The sequence below is a fragment of the Chelonus insularis genome, unplaced genomic scaffold, assembly GCF_013357705.1.
Source record: "Chelonus insularis isolate UGA/USDA-ARS -01 unplaced genomic scaffold, ASM1335770v1 contig_85_pilon, whole genome shotgun sequence".
In the NCBI taxonomy this organism is placed as follows: Eukaryota; Metazoa; Arthropoda; class Insecta; order Hymenoptera; family Braconidae; genus Chelonus; species Chelonus insularis.
This window is the reverse complement of record NW_023276773.1, coordinates 528,714-553,793: the sequence shown is the minus strand read 5'-3', so window position 1 is coordinate 553,793 and position 25,080 is coordinate 528,714. Positions and strand designations below refer to the sequence as shown.

Below are 25,080 nucleotides of genomic sequence, written 5' to 3'. Positions count from 1 at the left end.
AGTTTAAATATATTTTGATGTAAATTTGAAAATAAGTTTAAATGATTTAATAATATGTAGGGATTTTTTACTTCATTGAACATATTTTTTTATAGTTAACAGTAAGTTTGTGTAATTAATATTAATATTTCAATAGTTTTTAAACTATTGATACAGTATATTATAAATATTAATTAATAAAAAAAAAAACAAATCTGTTAATAGACCATTTATTAGTTCATTAAAGATTTATTCTATTCCAATAATTCAATGAATGAAAATAAAAATTTAATTTTGGTTATGTTAAATATTTATTTGCCAATAAGTATTGTCATAATTAAAAATTTTTGTCTTAATAAATGATATAAATTGTTTATAAATCAATTCCATTGCATGAAAATTAATTTATCAGGAATGAATTAGCATTAATATACATATAGTCAGAGCAAAGTTCAAAGTCCTTTTGTGATGACATTGGAGTGGGGAAAGACGAGTTTTAAATGTAGAACGTCTAGTGAAGATCAGAATAATCAGCTGTAAAACCTTCATATTGTGTATCACGATCAAAAGTCATCATTTTTATTATTTAAATCAACAATAAGACTGTTAAATAATTAAAAAAAAAAAACATGTCTGTGATTACTAAAGGTATTGAATATTTAATTAATTTTTTTTTAGGTTAATTTTAACATTAAAGTAATAATCATGGTTTGTTTATGTAGGAATTTATTTCGTGGCGGCAAAACGAACACCTTTTGGTAAAATGGGTGGAGTATTTTTGAACAAAACAGCAACAGATTTGTCAGTTGTAGCAGCAACAAGTGCAATACAATCATCAGGTGTCAAACCAGAACAAATAGATCATGTTATTTTTGGTAATGTTATGCCAGTGAGTAAAATTGCATTAAAAATAATTAATAATTCATTAAAAATATTTTTTATTGATTAATTTTATCATTTTTATAATAGTTAACAGCATCTGATGGTGCACTTTTATCAAGACATGTCCTTTTAAAAGCTGGAATTCCATTAGAGAAACCTGCATTAACAGTAAATCGATTATGTGGATCAGGATTTCAATCAATTGTTAATGGTGCACAGGTATATTATTATTAACTAGAAATTTATCGTCATGTTCGTTTTAAAATATGTAAATGATTGTTTTTCTAACTTTCAGAGTATTGCAGTTGGAGAATCACAAATAGTTCTTGCAGGTGGAGCTGAAAATATGAGTCAAGTGCCTTTCCTTGTAAGGAATGTTCGTTTTGGGACTGTTTTAGGGATGAAGTATGACTTTGAGGATGCTTTGTGGGTAGGATTAGCTGATAGTTATTGTAATTTACCAATGGGAGGTACAGCTGAGAAGTTGGGAGCCAAGTATGGAGTTAAAAGAGAAGAAGTTGATGCATTTGCATTGAATAGTCAGCAACGCTGGAAAGTTGCTAATGATGCTGGTTATTTTAATGAAGAAATAGCACCAGTTACTGTTAATATTAAGAGGAAAGAGGTGGTAGTTAAAGTTGATGAACATCCTAGACCACAAACAACGATGGAAGATTTGCAAAAATTGCCAACGATATTCCAGAAAAATGGACTTGTTACTGCTGGATCTTCATCAGTAAATATTCAACTCATTTTTTACTTATTTCGTTGATTCAAATATTACTTATATTCTCTATTTACTGTATCTGAAAGATTCAATGATCAGATTCTAATTGATAATGTCTATGAATTGTAGGGAATTTGTGATGGAGCTGGAGCAGTGATTCTAGCCAGTGAAGAAGCAGTAAAACAAAACAACTTAAAACCATTAGCACGACTTGTAGCTTATACAACAGTCGGAGTAGATCCAAGTATAATGGGAATTGGTCCAGCACCAGCAATCAAAGCTCTTTTAAAATCCACCAACAAAACATTGAATGATCTAGAACTGGTAGAAATCAATGAAGCTTTCGGAGCACAAACATTGGCTTGTGCTAAAGATCTTAACCTTGATCTGGAGAAACTCAATGTCAATGGTGGTGCTATTGCTGTTGGTCATCCTCTTGGAGCTTCTGGTACTCGTATCACTGCTCATCTTATTCATGAATTAAGGTAATCATCATTTTTGATGCTTAAAGTTATCAAACATTCATGACATATTATAACATTATTTTCAATATTATGCTTTAGACGAAGAAATAAAGGGAAATTTGCTGTTGGATCAGCTTGCATTGGTGGTGGACAAGGAATTGGTGTTCTTATTGAAGCTCTTTAGATTGCATCAAGGGTTTGAATAATTATTTTCAATGACAAATAAACACAAGTAATATTTTTTATAAAATTATTTATTCTGATGTTTTTAAAATATATTATCATTGTTTATTTCTACAATAGATAATTTTTATATTCATATTTTTTTCCAATTGTTTTTATTTTTATTGCTCAATTGAATGAATGATTTAATTTATTTTCTAAATGAATCTGATAGATTTATTTACTGAATTTGATAAACTTATATAAAACAGTAGATAATAATGAACGAATATATGACGTTGGTACTACTTGTTGATAAGAGAAAGTGTTAATGTATAAGTCTGCATATATTGCTAAATCCCCCTCCATGTTCCCAATATGTTCTTTCTTGATGATTTGACATACAGAGGAGTGGACAAGGCGTTAAGTAGGTTACGAGAATGCCTGATATCAGTGAGATGCAATAAGATTATTACAAAACATATTTTACACTAGAAAAATGGCGTTGAATAAGGGAGTTAGTCAAGATTTACCAGATATTGAGGTGAGTAAATGCAATTAAAGCTAATTTTTAAAATTATTTACTCAATAGATCGATTGAATCATACAGTTTTCTTGAATTCTTTCAAACCAGATTAAATTACCAGTAGTGATCTTGACAGTAGCTTATGTGATAAATTGACATGTTCATATAGGAATATTTAAAGTGTTTGAATAAATTCCAGTGCAATTTGAACCAATTTGGTATGCTAGACTTGATGTTTTTTATCTTACAATTAGTCAAGATGTTTATTGAAATAAAAAAGAATTTTTTCACTTCCTGAAGAGATGTTTAAAAATACTTTGTTCAATATTTGATTTAATATCAGCTTTGTTTTTTATTTCTAGAATCTGTTAAAAATCAATCCAAAGGTGCGTTCCCATGCAGCCCTGGTACCTTCAGTATCAACAAAGAAAAATAAATTACACTGGAAGCGAAACAATAGCCTGAAATGTGGGCCCTGTTTGAAGAATGACTTTGATGATATTAAACATACAACATTAAGTGAAAGAGGAGCACTAAAAGAAGCATCAAGATGTCTTAAATGTGCTGATGCTCCTTGTACTAAATCATGTCCAACACAAATTGATGTCAAGTCTTTTATAACTTCGATATCAAATAAGAATTACTATGGTGCAGCTAAGACCATTCTATCGGACAATCCTCTGGGTCTAACTTGTGGAATGGTTTGTCCAACGAGTGACCTTTGTGTAGGAGGTTGTAATTTGGCAGCTACTGAAGAAGGTGCTATTAACATTGGAGGTCTTCAACACTTTGCTGTGGAAATGTTTAAGAAGATGAATATCAAACAAACGAGGATTCCAGGTCAGTTTGTTCCATTTTCAAACACTAAAATAGCTCTATTAGGCTGTGGACCAGCTTCTCTATCATGTGCTACATATCTTGCACGATTGGGCTACGATAATCTGACGATTTTTGAAAAAGATAGTTTTACTGGAGGCTTAAGTTCATCTGAAATACCACAATATCGCCTTCCGTTTGATGTTGTAGACTTTGAAGTTAAGTTGGTTCAAGATCTTGGTGTGAAAATTGAGTGTAATCGATCACTTTCTATGAATGATTTGACGATTGACAAGCTGAAACAAACAGGATATCAAGCTATTTTTCTAGGTATCGGTTTACCAGAAGCTAAAATAGCACCAATTTTTCAAGAATTAACTGCCGAAATGGGTTTCTTTACGTCTAAAACATTTTTACCTGCTGTATCAAAAGGTAGCAAAGCCGGTATGTGTTTATGTTCGTCATCACTTCCTTCACTTTATGGTAATGTAGTAGTTCTTGGTGCTGGAGATACGGCATTTGATTGTGCCACTTCAGCATTCAGATGTGGTGCTAAAAAAGTATTTGTGGTATTTAGAAAAGGATTTACAAATATCCGAGCTGTTCCTGAGGAAATGGAAGTTGCTAGAGAAGAAAAATGTGAATTTATACCATTTCATTCACCGAAAAAAGTCATTATAAAGCAGAATAAAATAGTAGCTATTGAATTTTGTAGAACAGAGCAACAAGATGATGGTAATTGGATTGAAGATGAAGATCAGATAATCAGACTGAAAGCAGATTTCATTATTTCGGCATTTGGATCAAGTTTGTACGACCTTGATACCAAAAATGCCATGCATCCAATCAAATTCAACAAGTGGGGATTGCCTGAAGTTGATGAAGTTACAATGGCGACATCAGAACCGGGAATTTTTTGCGGTGGTGATCTTGCTGGTGTAGCCCAGACTACTGTTGAATCAGTAAATGATGGGAAAACAGCAGCGTGGTCTATTCATAAGTATATTCAAGAATTACATGGACTTTCTACACCTGAAATACCACAATTGCCGAAATTCCATAGTCCTGTTGATGATGTTGATGTTAGTATTGAAGTTTGTGGTATTAAATTCGAAAACCCATTTGGTTTAGCATCAGCACCACCTGCGACAACCAGTGCTATGATCCGAAGAGCTTTTGAAGAAGGTTGGGCCTTTGCAGTGACCAAAACCTTTGCTCTAGACAAAGACCAAGTGACCAATGTATCACCAAGAATCGTTCGTGGGACGACTTCAGGTCATCATTATGGTCCTGAGCAAGGTAGCTTCTTGAATATTGAACTGATTTCCGAAAAAACTGCAGCCTATTGGTGCCAAAGTGTTGCTGAATTGAAGCAAGATTTCCCTACTAAAGTAGTTATCGCTAGTATCATGTGTGCTTTTAATGAAAAAGACTGGATAGAGCTCGCAAAAATGGCCGAAAATGCAGGCTCTGATGCTCTAGAACTCAATCTATCATGTCCTCATGGTATGGGTGAATCAGGAATGGGTCTAGCGTGTGGTCAAGACCCAAAATTGGTTCGGGAAATATCTAAATGGGTTCGGAAAGCAGTAAAAATCCCGTTTTTTATCAAACTCACACCAAACATTACTGATATCACCGCGATTGCAATGGCTGCATATGAAGGTGGAGCCAGTGGAGTTTCAGCTATCAATACAGTTTCAGGTTTGATGAGTTTAAAAGCAAATGGAGAACCATGGCCAGCTGTTGGAACTTCTAAATCAACAACTTATGGTGGAGTTTCTGGAAATGCTACCAAACCACAAGCACTTCGAGCCATTTCTAAAATTGCTAAGAAAATACCTGGATTTCCAATTCTTGGTATTGGAGGTATTGATTCAGCTGATGTTGCTCTACAGTTTCTTCACTGTGGTGCTTCTGTTCTTCAAGTTGGAAGTGCCATCCAGAACCAAGACTTCACTCTTATTGATGATTACGTAACTGGCTTGAAAGCTTTAATGTATTTATCAACTTTAGAACAAACTAAAAATTGGAATGGACAAAGTCCTCCCACTCCTAAACATCAAAAAGGTAAAATTTTATCTATTCATGCTCTTGGAAGTCATGTACCATATTTCGGAGAATATCAATTTCTACGAGAAAAGAAAATTTCAGAGATTAAAGCTAGATCTGATCCACTGAGTCTATTATCAAAGGAAAATTGTGATGATAAAGTTGATAGAAATTCTGAAGAGAAGATAAAATTACCAAGAATTCAAGATTTTATTGGAAAGTCACTTCAATATATTGGTGATTACAAGGCTTTGGATAATAAAAAACAAGTTGTTGCGTTAATTGATGATGATTTGTGTATTAATTGTGGTAAATGTTACATGGCTTGTGCTGATTCAGGATATCAAGCCATCGAATTTGATGCTGATACTCATATTCCAAAAGTCAATGATGATTGTACCGGTTGTACTTTATGTCTTTCTGTTTGTCCAATCATTGATTGTATCACAATGGTACCAAAAACGATTGAACATGTCATCAAGAGAGGAATATATGTTAAATGAATTCAATTGTCTACTTTCAATAAAACTCAAATCTAATTATGTTGAATCAGATCTGTATCATATGATCTTTAAATCTGATCGAATTGCATTAAATCTGAGAAGATAAATATATAAATTTATAAATTGTTTATATTCAGAAGGGACAATATAATGAAATTAATTAATTAATTAAAGACATTGAAACATACTTGATTTTTTTAAAAATATTCTTTAACTTTTTTTATTTTAGCGCAGCTTATTTTTATCCATTATTTAAGGAATAAAATATCAGATCGAATTGGACTAAAAAGATAAACAAATTAAACTTGCTTAGATCAAGATAGATTTCATTTTATCCAATTAGATCTAGTCATTTTTCAACAAATAAAAATATTTTTTCATTGTTCATAGAGTTAAAAAAAAAAAGAAAGGAATTGATTGAGATTGATGTTTTAAAATACTTCCTGAATTAGAAATAAAGAAAAATATAAAGAATTATTTCGGAATTTATTGCGTCTATTTAGATTACTTTTATGGATTAGTGTTAATTAAGAAATAAATAAAGGCAATGAATAAAAATAAAATAAAAAAAAAATAATGAATAATATTAAAAATGATTATAACAATAAGATAAATTAATAAACATAAGTTAAATTTTTATATTTATTGAAAAAAACAATAATGTAGCCAATGATTGTATATTTTACCTTATTGATAACATGATTTTTTTATAAAATCCATCTAATATGCACGATTATTCTCTAGATCTAGGACGTCATTTCGACATGTGCGTGAAAGGTGATTGAAATAGTATTTTCCGATGCTATTGGCTGGGAAAGTTATTACTACCACATCATTTAAACATCTTCTGAATTCATCATCACAGACGCACGATCGAAAAGTTTCACCTCTAAATAATTCAACAGTAAATGAAAAACAAATTAATATCTATGGTATGAAGCTAGTAAATGTTTTTTTTTGTCTAGATATTTTCTTACCTTAGTTCTCTGCTTTTTGTTGGATATTTCTCAGTAAGGATATCCTGTTCATTACTGGTACATCGAACAAGGGTTCTACAACATTTATCTGCTTGAGCGAATTTACCAAGGGAAACTCTACTATCAGGATCAGTTGTTTTGTCGAGACACCAGTTAGTACCTGTACAAAAATTAAAAAGCATTATTTATTTAAAAGTGAATTTTTTAAATTATAGCTGATATTAAATTTTACCTTGTCGAGCCAAAAAGAGCTCAAGGTCAAAGAACCTTTTGGTTCTGGTGTACGTTGAGTTATTATCAGCAGAGGGCATCGTTTCTATTTCATCCAACACTGTGATAGGTTTGTCTGAATCATCAACTGGAGCAGCTGATGAACTCATCCATACAGCACATAGCACCGAGATGATGAAAAGCTAATGGCAAACCAGTGACAATGTTAATGAAAACTGGTGTTTTATGAAAGAATACAAACTACGTGTTAGGATTTTAGAGTCGAGCTTTTACATTTGTATCAGAAATATCAAAAATTGTTGAGCGTCATTGAATGATGTAGATTTTTTTTTTTGTAATGAATTACAATTCTTTCAAAATTTATTGTAGATATATTTCCACTAGGGAATACTAATTAATCAACCGATTTTCTGATCAATCATTATTAAGTTTGATCGAATTTGCTTCTAATGTACTTGAGCGTTCTTTGATAACCTCTAGTTTTAGAAATAATAAGACTTATTATAAGTTCAAAGTCTTCTTGATTTTTTTGTTCCAATTTATTCAAATCTTAAATTAATTGCTCGTGAAAAAAGAAAATAAAACTACACAGATTTGTTCAAATATATATTTTTGACACAATTGGATCTACTTTATTCTGCAAACATCAACTTTAATCTTTCAACTTAAATCTTTGTAGATATATTATGATTTATGTAAATAAGGGTGTATCTAGACATTAATCTCACTTGATTTTATAGATCTATTAGCGTTTTCGAGCACGAAAACTCACCGTACGGTGAGATGAGCGATCATTGCCGATTACACCTGAAGTTTAAATTTGAATGCCAGTAATTGCCGCTTTTTTAAATTGTAGGTTAGATTAATAATAAATTGAATGTGAATAAAATAGTTAATTACACGTTTATAACCAAGGTATGTATATACAAATAATAAATAAAATATTCATTTGTTTTTAGATTCAATAAGTAGATCTTGTTAAGTTTGTGATACATTCATATTGATAAGGTTGGCTACAATGAGAGGTGTTTGATGTGCATGGGGTATGTTTCAGAGTCAGTTGACTCAGTATATTCAGAAAGTATAGAAAAAAGAATTGTTTATTTCCTTTTTTTCTAAATAAAAAATCATTATTATAAAATAAAATTATATCATCTTTTAGATTTGAATAAAAAAAATGAAAAAAAATTTCATCAGGACAATTTCAGCATTTAATTGGATCTGATTATATATGATAATTTTTTCTTGAGATTCAAATGGTTTTTATAAACTAAATAAATTTAATAAATGACCAATAATTGAATAACAATTGAAAGTAATTGTTTTGCTTAAATTTTGATAATTCCTTCCATAATTGCATGAACTTATTATATCCTAACCATTAAAGTCGTTTAAATTGATAAAGTGTTTAATCCAAAGAATGGCCAAAAAAATAAATAATTATTAAGAATAAATTTTACTTTAAAAGATAAAATATATTTTATTTTAATATTTAGTTTTCTATTATTTTAAAAATTTATTCATCTTCTGGGTAATGTCTATTCATCAATTTAATTACTCAATTTCTGATAAATTTAGTATTTTGATTCAAATTGATGAGATAAATGAATCTTAATTTTATTTAAGAAAAATTAAAAATAATGAAATAAATAATACCTTCTGATAAGAACTTAAAGGCATCATTTTGTCAATCACTATTTTTTTCCAACGTTTCACTGTGCTTACAACAAAACTGAATATAACATGTAGGCTTTCATGGCTTTATATCCAAAGATGTCAGTATTTAAACAAAGACAATTTTTCAATGATAGGCTTATGGTTTATAACTACTTTAAAAGTGTTATCTTTATTACATTTCTTTTATTATCATCAATATGTTTTTTAATATTGCGTCATTCTGATCAAATTTCAATTGAATCTTGATAAAAATGAACTATAATTACCGAATACTTTGTCATATAATTTACTAGTTAACACTTGTAATAACTTACGAATTATTTTTTTTTTTTTTTTTCTTCTAAATTTAATTTCTTTTATTGAATTATTTCGATTAACTGGAAATATGCCACACTAAATATTTTTTAAAATTAATTCTAATGTTGAACATACATAAAAATGATAAAAAAAAAAATGGATGAATTCGTCACTTGAAAAAATAATAACTTTTATTACAAACAAGGATAATGGCATTGAATTAAAAATTGAAAAATACTGAGTAAATATTCATTTAAAGTATTATGAATTGTCAGAACAATAAAATAATAATTCATTTGAGAATTTTCTAGTAAAAAAATGGATTATCTTTCCTATATATCGTCATTGGTGCTGATGTATTAAGCTCATACTCAAGACATCGGTGTCTAAACAGCTTCCTATAAAAAATATTTTGTTAATTTAAATGATTAATTGATGATAAATTATTAATTATTAAAGTGTCTCATAAATGAAGTTATTTTTTCAATAATTAAAATACTTTTGGTATTTTTTTTTTTAATATTCCTACCTAATTAATATTATTTATAAGTCATCCTCAATGTAGATAATTATCATTGTAATATTACTTTATTAACTTATCAATGAGACACTCGATTATTACTCACCCCTGATACTTGGTACATGACAAAATAGGATGATCTAAAGTTAGGCACGTGGGTCTGAGAACATTAAAAAATATTTTTCCTACTGTCTTGGAGATAAAAGTGTTTGCTTTGCGTAAACATACGTAAAAAGCCGAGTCACATGGACAAATTGTGCTAGAATATATGATGATATTTAGCTTCAGGTAACCCTTTTTTAATTGAATTAGTTATCAATGAATAATTTAACTTACTCTGATTTGAATAAAAAATCAATAACACCTTCAATTTTACTTTTATGTGAATAAGAAACATCAAGACGACATTTGTCATGATTTTTGCAACAACTATCAGTGTAGCTGAAGAATCCTACTTCATCATCATAAACTGCTACGTTGCCTAAGCCACACCATAAAGTACCTGCAAGTAATTTTAGATAATTATTAAATAAATATCGCAAAGTATTGTATTGAATTTATTTATTAGATAATAAAAAGTCAATATTTTTACCAGGAAATATTAATTCTCTTCGTTTTTGTGCGTGGGTATCATTCAGCTCCATCAAGTTGTCATCATTAAAGTAAGAGATATTTAATAATGATGTATTGTTTTCGGGAATCACTAGAGATTGTGATAAATAAATTGAATAGATTGACCAGATAAATATTGTCAAAGAAATAAATTTTATTTGTAAATTAAAATAGTCCATTTTTTTTTTTTGACAATAAATTAGGTTAGAGTTTTGGTGAACAAAGGTTAACAAAGTTTCGCAAGTAACACTTTAGTTAAAAATGATTCATTATTAGAAGTTTTTCACCTTTTCTTGAGTTTAATCATCTTTTTTTCTTATTCAAAAATGACTCATGAAGTAATTGTTGAATATTTGGACATACTTTATTAAGTTGTTTTAATTTTTTAGCAGTGATTCATTTGTGCAGGTGCACAAAGGATGTAAACAAATTGGTTAAATTGATAAGTAGTGAATAGAATCATTTATTATTATTTATAAAACTACATCATGAAAGATAAGGGAAAACAAATTAAGGACAATTTTTATGTAAAATCAAAAAATCTTTTATTTTTTTTTTAAAACTTTTTTTTTGTTTTTCCTACAGTTTACAAGATAAAGGACTTAGTCTAAGTCTTATCTCTAGCTTAAAAATTAAGCATTGTTCTTTTATTATTGATAATTACATTTAACAAGCCTAGAATATTTTTTATATTTATCAATTATGCTGAAAAATTCTGATTAAACTCCATTGATAACTAGTTTAAAAAACAAAGATAGAAAAGGGCATTAAAAAATTCATTTTTGTTCAAAAATTTAATCAGATTTTTATTATTTTTATATCTTTAGCACAAATATGAACTTTGGAATATATTTTACAATAATATTTCAACTTTACAGTTTATATTGTGACATATACAGTACATTCTTATCTATAATTTATAGTTTTCAAAAATTACTGGTATTAAATATCACAAACACTTAACTAAAATCCATTAATTATTTTATTTGATTAAGATTTTGATTTAATTTATTATTTTTTTTTATCCAAAATCAAATATTAATTATCACTATTTTATTTCTATCTTAACAAAAGCATTTGTATAGCTTACAATTATCAACAAAAATAAGAACATAAAATTTATCAGAAGAAAAATGGATTATCTCTCTCTTCTATCACCATCGGAGCACTAGTATTCACCACATACTCCAAACATCTCAACCGGAAGAACCTTAAAAATAATTAAACTTGATTAAATATCCAACAAATCATGATTATAATTAATTAAACTTCTTACCCTTGATATTTGACGCAGTACAAGCTTGGATGATCATAAGTAAAACAAGTTCTCTGAATGATATTGAAATACAAGCGTCCAAGGTTCCGAGAAATGATAGTATTAGTCCGTCGAAGACAACGATAAAACCTCTTTTCACATCTGCAGATAGCTCTGAAATTTAATTGACTATTAATTAATTATATCTTATGATTAATTAACGGTTAACTCGTCCTCAAAGACCCTAGGTAGATGTTGATAAATCATTTCTTACTCTCCCTTATAACGTTCACCAGCAAGAACTGATGGTACACTGTTCCTAGGTGTTGGACCATTACCACTAGATCTATCATCTTCGAATGAGCATCGTTGATGTTCTCTACAGCAAGCGTCAGTGAGAGAAAAGAATCCTAGATCTTCATCATAGACTGCTACGTTTTGAATTCCACACCACAGAGTACCTGAGGAAATAAAGAAACAAGTTGATTATAATTATTTTGGTTCAGTCATCAAGATTGAAATGTTGGAGATGTATTTTTGAGGTTGCTTTAAATTATTTTCAACTTTAATAACAGTATTTATATCATGAACAGCAGGTGAAGAAGCTCAGAATCCAGTTGTTTGTCATTTAATTATAAGAGATATGGAAAAAAGTTCAAATGAAAATTGTAGCAATTAAAATTCTGCCAAAAAAATCCTTGATTTCAGCTCGTATTCCTCATAGTTTAGCTTCAAAATCATGATAAAGATAGAAAATAGTAAAAATCAACTTTTTACTTATTTTGGAGTTAAATTATGAGAAATAAAAAAGAAACTTCAAGATCTTTTTTATGTCAAATTGAAAGTTCTTTAAATTTAATTCAAAACTTTTATTTGTATTTCCTGTAATTTACGAGATAATCACCAAGAATAGTTTTTTGGTAATTTAATTTTTTTGTTGAAGTGATACCCCGGTTTTTGTTATCACTATTTTTAGCCATGCTGAAATATTTCAATTTCAAGATTAACATGACTAGACTAATTTGATATTTGTGCAATAAAGATTCATTACTTACCTGGAAACACTAATGATCGTTTATTTTTAACTACTGTATTATTGTAATCTTTATTTTTCAGCACTTCAAAATCGTTGATAGATACATTGTCCAAATATAGCACTTCTACGCTATCATTAGATAATTTTTTATGATCTAACATGCTGGTATGAGAATTTAATAGAAATATAAATGTCGTTGATAATACTAGGAAGACAATTTTTTGATGGAAAATCATATCTTAGCTTAGATCTAATAGCGGAATAATGAACACCAAATAGTCTTAAGCATTTTTCTATCGACGTTATATAGATGATGTCATTCAAAACATTAAATTCATATTATCGCTCCAGTTTTTGAATCATCTATTTCTTTTTGCTTTTTATTTATGACTATTCAATCGATTAATGAGCAGTTGCTTTTTTTATTAGAAATGAATCAGTCGATGATGAAAGCTACAATCTTAACTTGAGAAATAAATGATTCTTTCGTGAACTTTTTGCTGTACGGAAAGAGAGAAATGGTTGGACCATCAGACAATACATCTCCAGATATTTGACCAATTTCAGGGGAATTTTTGTAAACACATGTCCCACCTATTCTATCCAACATATCTCATACTTTCTCCTTGATACTTGTCAAGTAAATCAGCATAATAAAACAATCAGCGGACTTTTCCTAAATATCCTCTCCATCAATTCCATCTATGTTCTTTCCATCCGCCAATTCATGATCGTACTGTCATTTCTGCTGCACTTGTACACCTCTTAAGCGAGGCTTCTCCACTTTACTCATCGACAATAGTGCTGGAGATCTCTAGAAGTATGACAAGTTCTGTAAATGATTCGTAAAAAATTATCTCACGAGGCTCAATAGACCAGTAAGAGAAAAAACGAGCTACGAATGAATTCCCAATGCCCCATATCTAACTCTTTTTACTCCTGAAGAAAATTTTTCATTGATCATTTAACCTTCGAATTCGAAATATCCTATCCTTTTAACACCTTCAAAAACCCTCCTACAAACCCTTGATTCAATCATTTTTCCCTCACCTTTGGACTGCTAAACCCATCAGTTATTCTACAATGCTTCCTACATTCCGCTTGACTTCATCCATTTCCAATAAACAATAATGAAATGGGTAAATTATTGAATTTTGTATAAAATTATATGAACGATCGATAATTTCTCATTCAAATTTCAATATTTTAATTACCACCTAATGTATCTTTAACAATTAATATTTCTACAAATTCATTGTATTGTTACAAATAATTTACCAAATAGAAGACTTCTTTTTTTTTAACACTGTCATCAGTGTCGGCATTCTTTTTAAAAAGTAGGATTATCAAACCATTCCAGAGTTTTATTTTTACTTGTGTCTAGCTTGTATTGAAGACATTTTCCTCTTTTGAAGAACCTAGACGAATAAATAAATCATCATTATCAATTAATTCATTCTTTTAAAGATAAAAATTAAATATTATTACCCTGAATAACGTTCACAAGATTCTATAGGATATTCTTCAGCAAAACATTGAGGTTGAAGAATATTAAAATAAGTATCTCCAATGCTTCTAGCAATTACGCTCCCAATATTTTTTAAACATTTGTAAAATTCTTCGTCACATGAGCAAGCAGATCTGTTAATTCAATGAAAAACAAATATTATTAGACATTTAGATATTTAAGAATTATCATTTAATATTATTTCATGCTGTCCAAACAAATTTATCAGAACTAAATGAAATTTTTTTTCTACAATGAATAGAATTATTAAAATAGTCAAGTCTATATGACGATAATTAGCTTTAAATTCTGACGAATTACTATTTTCTTATTTTTATTTTATTATTGAAAATTGAATTATTATATTTGAGCATATTTATTTAAAAACATTAAATACATTGATTCCGGAAGTTTAATTTTTTTAAAATTCTTTTAGAAACTTATCATTATCTACAGTCATTAATTCTGATGTAATAAAAAATTTACAGCTCCACTCGTTGATATTAAAATCAAAATTATCAAATAAGTAAAAATAAAATATTCGTCACTCTTGTAAACAATTAATTAGATATTTTATTCGTTATATAACGTCTATTATTTCATCTAAAAATAAATAAAAAAACATTATTTATTTTGAATAAAATTTAAACATTTTTAAATAATTAAAGTAATTAAAAAACTCTAGAATAAAATTCTATTTGAATAGTTAATTTATTCACCTTGTAAAAATGCCATTATTTATTAAACGACCAAGAGTTTTTCCTGCTTCAATACTTAAAGCACAGCTATCATGACTTCTACAACACTGATCACTTTTATAAAACATTCCTAGATCATCATAGTCAGATGCATCATTTCCAGATCCACACCATCTAGTTCCTATTGTTTAAATAAATAAAATTAATAAAATAAAGTATTTTATTGTTTACTTACACCAAAGTATTTAAAAATACTGAGAATTGTTTTTTCAAATAGCTATGTATTCAATCTAGATTTTATTTACATTTTTTATTGCAATATGTTGATAAATCATCATTATTATGATCTTTCAGCTATTTTGTGTTGTTGTTGAATATTTTAATATCGACTGCTTATAATCTATAAGCTTATAAGATGTACAAATAGTGAGAATGAATTAGAGGAAAATTAGTTCAATGATTATGCATTTTCTATTGATGGTTGATGTTAATCACTTGTTTACAGATGGTCTCTGATCATCTTCATAGAGCAAGAATATTTTATTAATCCTTTTTATACTTTCTGAGAATAAATAGTGTGTGAAAATAAAAAATTTATTGAAAGATTGTTGAAGAAAAAGAAAATAATCATGAAATTGCTCTCAAAACATTGCTATAAAAAAGAAAAATGGAGACTGGATTAAATTGATGATTATTTAAGAAAGCTTAATTGTGAATAAAGTAATTTTAAAAATTAAAATATTATACCTGGAAATATAGCATGGAATCTTCCTTCAAACATGTTTAAAATCTCTCCAAATGTCCCACCAGTTTGATTGCCAGGTAACATTGACTGGAACTCTTCAAGCAATCGTTCCACAATAGTCATCTTAGTTTGAACTTTGTCATTTGGAGCTGGAGCTGATTGAACACCATAATTAGCAACTTGTATGACCAAAATTAACACAAATAATTCATTTAACTTCAAGATTTGTCTAAAGTAATTCATATTCTTAGATGAAATGGATAACTTCCTCAATATGTAAAGATAAATTTATTTATAAATAATAATTCTTTAAATAATTTGCAATTTATAGACAGTCTTATCTTTATTTTCATGTGGATTATGCGATTTTATGTTCGAGGAATATATGTAAAGACACTTTAATACTTATTTATTCATGAATAATTGATATTGTGAATCATATCAATTAGCAGCTGTTTTAGCATTGTGAGAATTTCAATATTGAGATCAATTTATTCCATAAAAGTCTAGGTCATCATATTATCATTAAGATAATTGCTTAGGATAGTTGATATTACACCTGAGTTGATGATGCTTTTGTACAAAAAAAAAGATGAACCTTTTTCTTACCACTATCAGATGATATTCAATAAAGCTATTAGCATATCCAGGTGGTAATCTTCAAGAAATATTAATGACACTAAATATTGGAGATAAAATGGCTATGTAATGGATAATTGTTGGATTATTTCATATTATTAATAAAGAAAAACATTTACTTGTCTACTTTTATCATCTTTTGTCAATATTTTATTGGCTTTGGTGTGAAATATGCTGCATTTATGCAAACATTGTCATCATCTTACACAGTATTTCGATTGATTTATTTAAAAATAATAATTATTTACTTTTTTAGAGGTTAAATAATGATAAATAATGAAAATGTAGAAGAATCCATGTTGAAATTATAATAGAAATAATAGAAAAATTGGTAATTTCAGCTTTTAGCAGTCAAACAATAATGAGGGTTGATAAAATAATGATAAAGTAGAAAATTTGTTATCACCGCAGGGATGACGCGAATTAAATCGATTATCGATGCTTCATTGTGACCAATTGTGCAACAGTATCTTCAAAAAAATTAAAAAAAAACCGTTACATTGTTAGCTTAGAGCGTAATAAATTTATTTGGAGCACTTGTTGATGTTTTCTTTGTCTTGAATAAATTAAAAATATCCACATTTATAAACAAATTCTTTGGCTTTTTTGAGTACGACATTTTTTTTTATTTCATTAAAAAAAATCGACATGGATGATCTGCCTGGTATAAATTTAAGTAAAGAACAAAAGTCACTTCTTGAACTTGTCATACATGCTTATGAATGGCCTGAACAGAAATTTAAGAAAAAATATAATCAGCAAATAAAAAATTTAGATTTTACTGAAATATGGTAATTATTTTGTAAATAATTCAATTAATTAATTATTTATTGGAAAAATACATGACAAATATTAATGTTTTTTTTTCTTTTTTCTTAGTGATTTAATCAATGAACACATTCTTATGTGCATCACAACTGTTCATGATCAACGAACTCTTCGAAAACTCTTCGCGGGATTAGATAGAATTCTCTACATTCAAGTGGAATACATAAATAGTCAGTACTTGCAAATTTTTTCGTTTTTCTTTGAAAATGTAATTTCAATGTAATAAAAATTTAATTCAATCATATTTATTAATATAAAAAATTTGTTGATTTACTGTTCAAACTTCTTTTTTTTTATTTGTAGATGATTCGAAGCAAATTTTAGCAAGATTTACAACAGAACTTGCTTCTGCAAGACGAAAACGTTCTCCAAAAGCCCAAGGTAAAGGCAAATCTCGTAAACCTAAAGGGAAAGAAGAATATGACGATTCAAGTGTGATATTGTTGTTTGAAAAAGAAGAAGATGATGATATTGATCTGGCAAAAGTTTTTGAAAATGATAAAAATGTTAAAGATGAAAATCTCATTGAAGAAATTGAGGAGCCAGATGAGGTACTTATTTTAATTTCTCTTAATTAAATAAATAAAATCAAATTTTCTCAATTAGTTTTCAAATATATTTATAATAAATTTTATGTCTTTTAGGATAAAAAAATTTTCGAAGCAAGTTATTTTGGGCCAGCTTCAAAGGATGAATTACTATTTAGTTGGGACAATGTGAAACCAATATCTAGTTTGATAAAAACAACTGATCAAGGTAAACTTTTTGCTGTTTATTTTATGGATCCAAGGAATTCATTAAAAACTGTTAATATACATTTTTTTTTTCCAGGAAAATATGGTTCGTTTGCTCGTGCAGAGAAACGAGTTTTGGAAGAATTAGAACAGCATCCGACTAATACACCACCTGGAATAGTTACAGATAATGTCAGGAATGATGAAGGTATAATGCAATTAAAGATTTATTGATAAATAATTTATTAAATCTGTTGAAAATGATGATTTATTTAGGAAATTTTGCTGATTTCTTGCAACATATGGGAGAAGCTTTACCTGAAGTTTCTCTAACTCCATCTAAAAGAAAGCAAAGAGGTAATAGAGACTCTACAGAAACTCCATCCAAACGAAATCGAATAGAAAATGAGGCTTCAGCATTGCCAGATAATACAAAGAACGATGAAGGTATGATGGAATTAAAGATTAAAATTTTTATTTAATGATTAATAATAAATAATCGATTATAACAATTAAAAATGATAATTATTTTAGGGAATTTCGCTCATTTTTCCCAACATATCGAAGAAGCGTTACCTGAAATTCCTCAAACTCCATCCAAAAGAAAGCAAAAAGATAATAGGGACTCTATAGAAACTCCATCCAAACGCAGCCGAGTAAGTTATTGATTTGGAAATATGTTGAAAAGAATTAAATGATAAATAATAGCAATAACAATTAATTAAATTAATTTTTTTTATTCAATTTGACAAGTAAAAGTGATTATTGATATAATTAATTGCATGAGATGTTTAAAAGTTGTATTATTTTAGACTTGATGGACTTTTTTTCAGAGAAACTTGAACGAACAATTGAAAGCCTCGCAAGCAGAAACAAGTGATGATGTCTGGATTTTACCAGAGATTGAAAAGTCTGAACACATACTTAAAAAAAATAAGAAGAAGAAGAAGACGAAGCCATTGTTTGATGAAGAAACAATGATTAAACATGATTTGACAAATATTTATACGCAAACAGTTGTAAGATAATTATTTTTTTCTATTAATTCTAATTAATTATCAAAAATCGAGTTTATTATTTTATTGAATCAAAACTTTTCATTCGAGAAATGTTAAAAATTAATTTTACAGCTGAATAACAAGAGATAGGACAGAAAGTTTCAGGACCTTTTTATGTTAAATTGAAAATAATGTTTTTGGCAATTTCATCCCTTTGCTGAAGTGGAAATCCTATTTTTATGATCATTATTTATAGCAACCTTAGAAATGTTTTCCGAAATTTTGAACCATACTGAAAAATCTCTATTTCAGAATTAACATGACTATTTTATATAAAATAATTAACTAGCCTTACACACCCTACATCTAACGCGCTCTTCCCTACATAAACCATCCTAAAATTACATCATTCTAAAATCCTAAAATCGGTGACATCGATTTTCACCCAATTCTGAACAATTTCTTACACCAAACTACCACTACCTACCACAATCTTCTTCGACACTCCTCCCAATCTACCTGCCTCAACGTTTTATCCCCTTTTTTAAGTCAAAATGTCGATTTTTTCAATTCATATACTCATCAAAGAGACTAGTTTATTATTTTAGATAAAATAATAAACTAGTCATGTTAATTCTGAAATAGAGATTTTTACATTGTAATCATAAAACTTAATCAATTTTTAATCTCTCAAATTTAGTCTTTACACAAGAGAATCATCCAACCAAGGAATATTGTGATACCTGCAGTAGAGCTCCTCAAGATACCATCATCAATATTTGCTAAAAATAAGAAGCGTAAACCAATCAGTGGAGTTTTATTAGAGAAATTCCAACTTGTGGCAGATCATACACACAAACGGAATGAAAATGAATTTGAAATGAATAAATCTGATCTTCATTCTCTTTCTTCAGTAGAAAAACAGAGTAAGTAATCTCAGATAATAAACACTTTTTTTTCCTACTTATTTATTTTTTTCTGCTTCAGATTTACAAGCTTCAGATCTACGAGCTTCAGATTTAATTGATAATATTGAGTTATCATCAATGAAAGATAAGATTGAAGGGTAAGTTATTCTAAATATTCAATTTTAATAGATCAAAAATATCATTCAGAGATAAAAATAAATGTTTATGATTGATTTCTTTTACTAGAGATACTAGAGATAAATTTCCAATTGAAGATTCGGAAGTTAAAGGTCATATTACTGTGAGATCAGTTCATATAGATGAATTTGTTGATCCGTAAGTAGCTTTTTGCATGATTAATAATGGAAGTAAAGACGAGTTTAGTCTAACAAAAGTAATTTGTTATTAGACCAATAGAGACCAACCCATCGGAACATGATACGGTTCCAGTAGCGGAAATTGACAGGTAATTTAGAAATTTAATTATTAAAATTTAGTTAACAGTATTTAGATTCTAAAGAAAATTTCACAATTTTATAGTCTTTTGTGATAGAAGTATTGTTATGTAATTTATTGTTTTATAAATAATTTGTAACCATTTTTTTAAAAAAGTTATTACAAAAATTATAGTATTGTTTGCTTGATATTCTAGTTTTTTCACTGGCCGTGATAATCCACAAGATCTTGATTGGGATGAAGAATATGTTTATCAAAAAATAAAACAAATATGCGTAGGAGGTGTTAGAATAACATTCAGAGATCTAGCACCTATACCTGAAACACAGAGAAAAAATCGTGTCTATGCTTTTGCACATATTACGAGTATGTATGATTAATAATTATGAAATTAATAAAAAGAGTTTTTAATCGTTTTAATAATATTAAATATTTTTATCTTTCTAGATTTGGCTAATGCCAACAAAATATGTATAGAACAAGACTGTGAAACAAAGGTCATCACCATATGGCTCTCTACGGATGAGTGAGTTTTTAAATAAAAGTACATACTCATTTTCTACAATATTTTTACTATGATACAGTTTTTATAATATTAAATATTATTTTTTTACTCCTATTGTAAATATTTTTTTGTTCAACAAATCATTGGATATTTTTACATACACTCGTATCGATTTAAATAATTTTTAATCATTAATTTTAGAATAATGAAACATTCAGAATAATATTATATTTTACACGTTGTATTATTTTCGGACTGTTTTATTATTTAAAATTATTAATACATATTATATTATTGAATGTAATAAAAATAATTAAATTGCTATGTAATTTTTGGATTTTTTAAATTCAAAAATTCCGCGCGAAACAGTAATTGATCGGTAGCGCCATCTCGTGGATTAATTTTATTTTCTCACTCTAGACGGCCATTTTACAATTTCAATATTTCGCAAATTTGCAAACGTTTTTTAATGATAAATCTAGTGAATTAGTTATTCGATAAGTGTAAATAATAAAAGAAATTAGTTTAATTAATAAATAATACAATAATGGATAGACACAGTGATGATTTGATTGACAATTCAGCGATAAAAAGTGACAGTAATAAACTAATGGCCATTGATGATGAATCAAAATTAATTGAAACAATTCCAGTGGATTTATTAACAATTATTGACAAATATCCAGAGCTGAAAAAGTTTATAAATACAATACAAGATTATATCAAATGTCAGAGAAGAGTGCTGGAAGATTTGCATAAGGAATTAAAAAATAAGGTATGATTTTTTTGAATTTTTGATTATTTACTTTTTTTATTCAAATCTTTACAATTATCTATTATTAATCAATAAATTATTCGGTAAAAAATGAATAATATTATTTATTATATGATAATACATTATAATTTAAAGATTAAATAAATGATATTGTAAAATAATTTTCTAGGTTAAGTTGGACAAAAGTAGAATCAAGAAGCCAAAATTCGAGCATAAAGGAGTACAAACTGATGCAGAAATAATTAAAGAATCCAATTTAATCCAATCATCACAACATGGTTGGGAAACAGATAACACCAATAATTCTGGAAGTATTACTGACCAAGTCAAGCAAGCAGCAGAATTAACTTTGCAACAATCGGGTTTTGTGTACGAAGAAACTTCTGGATTGTATTATGACTACAACACTGGCTATTATTATGATGCAGTAAGTTTAAAAAATTAATTATAACAATATATAACCTATATTACATTTATTTTTAGCTCGTTTTTTTATAAATAAAACAAAATAAACCATCTATTAAATTTATTTAACTCCAAAAATTATTTAAAACTGACTATATTTACCATTTATTGTCTTTTATTTAGACTCAAAAACTCTATTACGACGGAAACTCAGGCATCTACTACTATTATGATGATGAAACTAAGACATACAAGTTTCACAGTCAGACCCAGGTCACTCCTGTGGAAAGATCGAGTCAAAAAAGGAAGCTGAAGAAGAAAAAACGGTTGACATCAAAGCCTAGTGAAATGGTAATTATTTTTGTGTTTAATACTTATTAGGTTATGTTGTTATTTATAAATTATAAAATTAATTATTGATGAAAAATAGATCAATAAGTCTGTGGATGGTCATAGTGAAGAACAAAAAGATGCTCCAGAGGAGGGAGAATGCTCTGGAAGTGAATCTAGCTCCGGCTCAGAGTATTTTTCTTCAGGAACTTCTAGTAGTGGTGGAGAATGTGTGAAAGATGATCAAGGTTTGTCAATAATTCCTTTAATATTCAAATTAATTCAAACTTCGTAATATTATTATTAATTTACATTTATCTGAATATCTTAATGATTGATGTAAAATACACAATTTAATTTGAATTTATATTATTATTTTTTAATCTCATACATTTGTTTATTTAAAACTAACAAAAATATTCAGTGTCTGAAAAAAGGACTCCGATAATACAATTAATTATTATTAAAATAATGATTACAAATAATACATATAAAAATAAATTCATAAATAAAGTAATTAATTGGACGGATTAAGTTTTCATTAAATCTCAAGTTGAATGTTTTAATAATATATATAAATAATTTCATTCGATTCGAAGCCTTTTACATTTCATTGATTGTAAACAGAAGTTTCATTAATTAATTCTTGGATACCTTTTGAATTTATCATCATCTTGTTGGATCTTTCAGATTAGTTATTAATAATTAAATTATATTTATAACAGGTAATGTTATACTTTCATGCCTATCCAGTTTTTTTGCCATAAAAAATTGTAAAGTTAACTTACTTATTATTTTACTATTAATTAACAATAAAAATTAGGTTTAAAAATATTTAATGTTTGTGGAATTTAAGGGGAATTATAAAACAGATTTTTGATGAGAACTAAAAAATTCAAGTTATAAGCAAAGTTTCTTCTGATTTTTAAAAACCTTTATAATTTTTTGTTCTCAAATAATTAAAACTATTTTTATTTTGTTTGTTTTTATTTTATTTAAATTAAATCGAAGTATTGCTTCTATTAATAACATAATTCAACTTTTTTTATGATATATATCATTATGTGATGCTGGTATTAGTATAAACAATTGGATCTATAATTATTTTAAAATTAAATAATTATAATTTAACTTAATTACATATAAATATAACTTTATAATATTAATTTTTGTGCAGCTTTAAATATGTAACATTCAGAGAATTAATTGAAATTCTGATTATTTAGAAATAATGAGATTATATTTATTAAAAAGAGGCAAAATAATTTAATGGTTTGACTAAAAAGATTCGAAATGATTTTTAAATTAATTATCTATCAAAATAATCATGGCTGATAAATATATAAAAAATTATAATTAATATTTTGTTTTCAGATATTGCAAAAAATTATCCACCATGTATGAGAATTATTGTAAAAGAAACAAATCTTCAGCTTCTAAAAATTGGTTCTCTATTTATCATAACTTTCACTGGTGGATCATTAGGTAGAGAAGGTGATCATTCAGTTCTCATACCTGACATAAACATCAGTAAAGTAAGTTTTAAATTTTCTTTAAAGTTATTTATTGTATTTTCAATTACCAATCATTCATTTTTTTCTTATTTTATTGTCTCTAAAAAAAACTTCCTTTCAACCAATTTGATATCTAAAAAGTATTTACCCTTTTATTTCAGCATCACGCTAAGTTTCAGTATGACCAAGACAAAAGACAATATGAAATAATCGATTTAGGATCTCGAAACGGTACTTACGTTAATGGAAAACGTCTTTCAGTTGCTAAACAAGAGTCAGAGCCTCTTGCAATAATTCACGGTTCGATTGTCCAAGTCGGAAATACTAAATTGCTCTGCCACGTTCACAATGGCTATGAGACTTGTGGTCACTGTGAGCCAGGATTGGTGCAGCAAAGCTCGGATACTACTGGTGATATTATCTCGATAAAAAGTCAACACAAATCAGAACTCAAGAGACTGAAGAATAAATTTGGTGTAGATAAAGATAACACTTTAACAGCGAGCCAAGTTGCTCCTGGGTATCACGACCGTGCTCAAGCACGAAGAGAATGCGTGGGTTCATCTGATCATAATGTAAAAACGCAACAGAGTTCAGTGGAGATGTAAGTATGCTTGGGTAGTTGTGTTAAATTAAGCATTCATTGAACAACAATATTTATTATGACGAATGTCTTTGGTGGAACATAAATTATTCAAGAACAAAGTATCGGAGATAATTGTCAGGAAATATTTTTGTTTGAAAAAGAAAAATAAAATCTTCCTACAAACCTTTTTCCAACAATTATTTCCTCAACTTTGGGCTTTTAAATTCACCAGTTATTTTACCAAATTTCCTATATTCTGTTTGCTAAAATACTGTCTTTTTTTCTTCAATAAACAATAATAATACTGATGAATTATTTGCTTCTATTTGCAGGTCCATAGCCAAAGACAACAAAGGATTCAAACTTTTATCAAAGATGGGTTGGTTGGAGGGTCAATCTATAGGAAAATCTGGTGATGGACGAACCGAGCCGGTGAGTTTTTGTTTATGATTTTAATTGTTTTTTATAATTATAAATCAAATTGTTCAAATTATTAGGAGTTATTATAAACCTTGGCAACTCTTAATATCTAAAAAAAAAAAAATTTTAAACCCAAGAATATTCTTATCTCTTGTCATAGCAAAATCATGAGTTCCGGTTATGTTGAAGCAATGAATATGGAGAAAGATTCATGTTTGTTTAACTCAGCTGAATGTATAAGTTCTATTCGTGATACCGCCACCAGTTTCTTTTCCTTATGCTCTCGTACTTTGGCCTTTACGGAATTCCAAGAGCA

General features: G+C 28.0%; 8 protein-coding genes and 2 long non-coding RNA genes across 11 annotated transcripts in view; 6 read left to right on the top strand and 4 right to left on the bottom strand.

Annotated features, from left to right (window-relative positions):
- Positions 1–456: 456 nt before the first annotated feature.
- yip2 (yippee interacting protein 2) lies at positions 457–2,237 on the top strand. The gene is made up of 6 exons (XM_035090713.1): positions 457–627; positions 702–868; positions 949–1,080; positions 1,157–1,597; positions 1,718–2,073; positions 2,152–2,237. Exons 1-6 carry the CDS (start codon positions 609–611, stop codon positions 2,234–2,236), a joined length of 1,200 nt encoding a protein of 399 aa, XP_034946604.1. The 5' UTR covers positions 457–608; the 3' UTR covers position 2,237.
- Positions 2,238–2,380: 143 nt separating this feature from the next.
- Positions 2,381–6,431, top strand: su(r) (dihydropyrimidine dehydrogenase su(r)). The gene is made up of 2 exons (XM_035090708.1): positions 2,381–2,758; positions 3,103–6,431. Exons 1-2 carry the CDS (start codon positions 2,714–2,716, stop codon positions 6,109–6,111), a joined length of 3,054 nt encoding a protein of 1,017 aa, XP_034946599.1. The 5' UTR covers positions 2,381–2,713; the 3' UTR covers positions 6,112–6,431.
- Positions 6,432–6,815: 384 nt separating this feature from the next.
- On the bottom strand, positions 6,816–9,093 carry LOC118071525 (phospholipase A2-like). Of its 2 annotated transcripts, none has more exons than XM_035090720.1 (4): positions 8,976–9,093; positions 7,321–7,501; positions 7,089–7,248; positions 6,816–7,000 (listed from the first exon to the last, which is right to left on the bottom strand). In XM_035090720.1, exons 1-4 carry the CDS (start codon positions 9,000–9,002, stop codon positions 6,832–6,834), a joined length of 537 nt encoding a protein of 178 aa, XP_034946611.1. In that variant the 5' UTR covers positions 9,003–9,093; the 3' UTR covers positions 6,816–6,831. The 2 variants fall into 2 exon arrangements, with proteins under 2 accessions (XP_034946611.1, XP_034946612.1); XM_035090721.1 differs by lacking the exon at positions 8,976–9,093 and adding an exon at positions 8,092–8,113.
- On the top strand, positions 6,904–8,493 carry LOC118071527 (uncharacterized). Its single transcript, XR_004690897.1, has 2 exons — positions 6,904–7,043; positions 7,123–8,493. It is a non-coding gene; the product is annotated as an uncharacterized lncRNA (long non-coding RNA).
- A 422-nt stretch (positions 9,094–9,515) lies between the features above and the next one.
- Positions 9,516–10,809, bottom strand: LOC118071524 (phospholipase A2-like). Its single transcript, XM_035090719.1, has 4 exons — positions 10,406–10,809; positions 10,150–10,315; positions 9,920–10,072; positions 9,516–9,691 (listed from the first exon to the last, which is right to left on the bottom strand). The coding sequence occupies exons 1-4, from the start codon at positions 10,602–10,604 to the stop codon at positions 9,601–9,603; spliced, it is 609 nt and encodes a 202-aa protein (XP_034946610.1). The 5' UTR covers positions 10,605–10,809; the 3' UTR covers positions 9,516–9,600.
- A 619-nt stretch (positions 10,810–11,428) lies between these two features.
- LOC118071522 (phospholipase A2-like) lies at positions 11,429–13,985 on the bottom strand. Its single transcript, XM_035090717.1, has 4 exons — positions 12,736–13,985; positions 11,955–12,141; positions 11,702–11,854; positions 11,429–11,635 (listed from the first exon to the last, which is right to left on the bottom strand). The coding sequence occupies exons 1-4, from the start codon at positions 12,950–12,952 to the stop codon at positions 11,548–11,550; spliced, it is 645 nt and encodes a 214-aa protein (XP_034946608.1). The 5' UTR covers positions 12,953–13,985; the 3' UTR covers positions 11,429–11,547.
- A 35-nt stretch (positions 13,986–14,020) lies between these two features.
- On the bottom strand, positions 14,021–16,025 carry LOC118071523 (phospholipase A2-like). The gene is made up of 4 exons (XM_035090718.1): positions 15,669–16,025; positions 14,943–15,102; positions 14,205–14,357; positions 14,021–14,134 (listed from the first exon to the last, which is right to left on the bottom strand). The coding sequence occupies exons 1-4, from the start codon at positions 15,907–15,909 to the stop codon at positions 14,047–14,049; spliced, it is 642 nt and encodes a 213-aa protein (XP_034946609.1). The 5' UTR covers positions 15,910–16,025; the 3' UTR covers positions 14,021–14,046.
- Positions 16,026–16,735: 710 nt separating this feature from the next.
- Positions 16,736–19,935, top strand: LOC118071481 (uncharacterized). The gene is made up of 10 exons (XM_035090653.1): positions 16,736–17,096; positions 17,185–17,303; positions 17,437–17,684; positions 17,778–17,889; positions 17,965–18,075; positions 18,144–18,314; positions 18,402–18,523; positions 18,701–18,886; positions 19,566–19,791; positions 19,853–19,935. Exons 1-10 carry the CDS (start codon positions 16,954–16,956, stop codon positions 19,933–19,935), a joined length of 1,521 nt encoding a protein of 506 aa, XP_034946544.1. The 5' UTR covers positions 16,736–16,953.
- A 106-nt stretch (positions 19,936–20,041) lies between these two features.
- Positions 20,042–20,809, top strand: LOC118071528 (uncharacterized). The gene is made up of 4 exons (XR_004690898.1): positions 20,042–20,109; positions 20,183–20,239; positions 20,426–20,595; positions 20,677–20,809. It is a non-coding gene; the product is annotated as an uncharacterized lncRNA (long non-coding RNA).
- Positions 20,810–21,170: 361 nt separating this feature from the next.
- LOC118071518 (follistatin-A) overlaps positions 21,171–25,080 on the top strand; it is a 34,999-nt gene continuing 31,089 nt past the window's right edge. Inside the window, exons 1-7 of the mRNA XM_035090711.1 lie at positions 21,171–21,509; positions 21,679–21,936; positions 22,098–22,265; positions 22,345–22,492; positions 23,619–23,779; positions 23,920–24,362; positions 24,677–24,776. Of these exons, the coding sequence (XP_034946602.1) occupies positions 21,282–21,509; positions 21,679–21,936; positions 22,098–22,265; positions 22,345–22,492; positions 23,619–23,779; positions 23,920–24,362; positions 24,677–24,776 (1,506 nt within the window). The 5' untranslated portion in view covers positions 21,171–21,281. The remainder of the gene's footprint in view (positions 21,510–21,678; positions 21,937–22,097; positions 22,266–22,344; positions 22,493–23,618; positions 23,780–23,919; positions 24,363–24,676; positions 24,777–25,080) is intronic.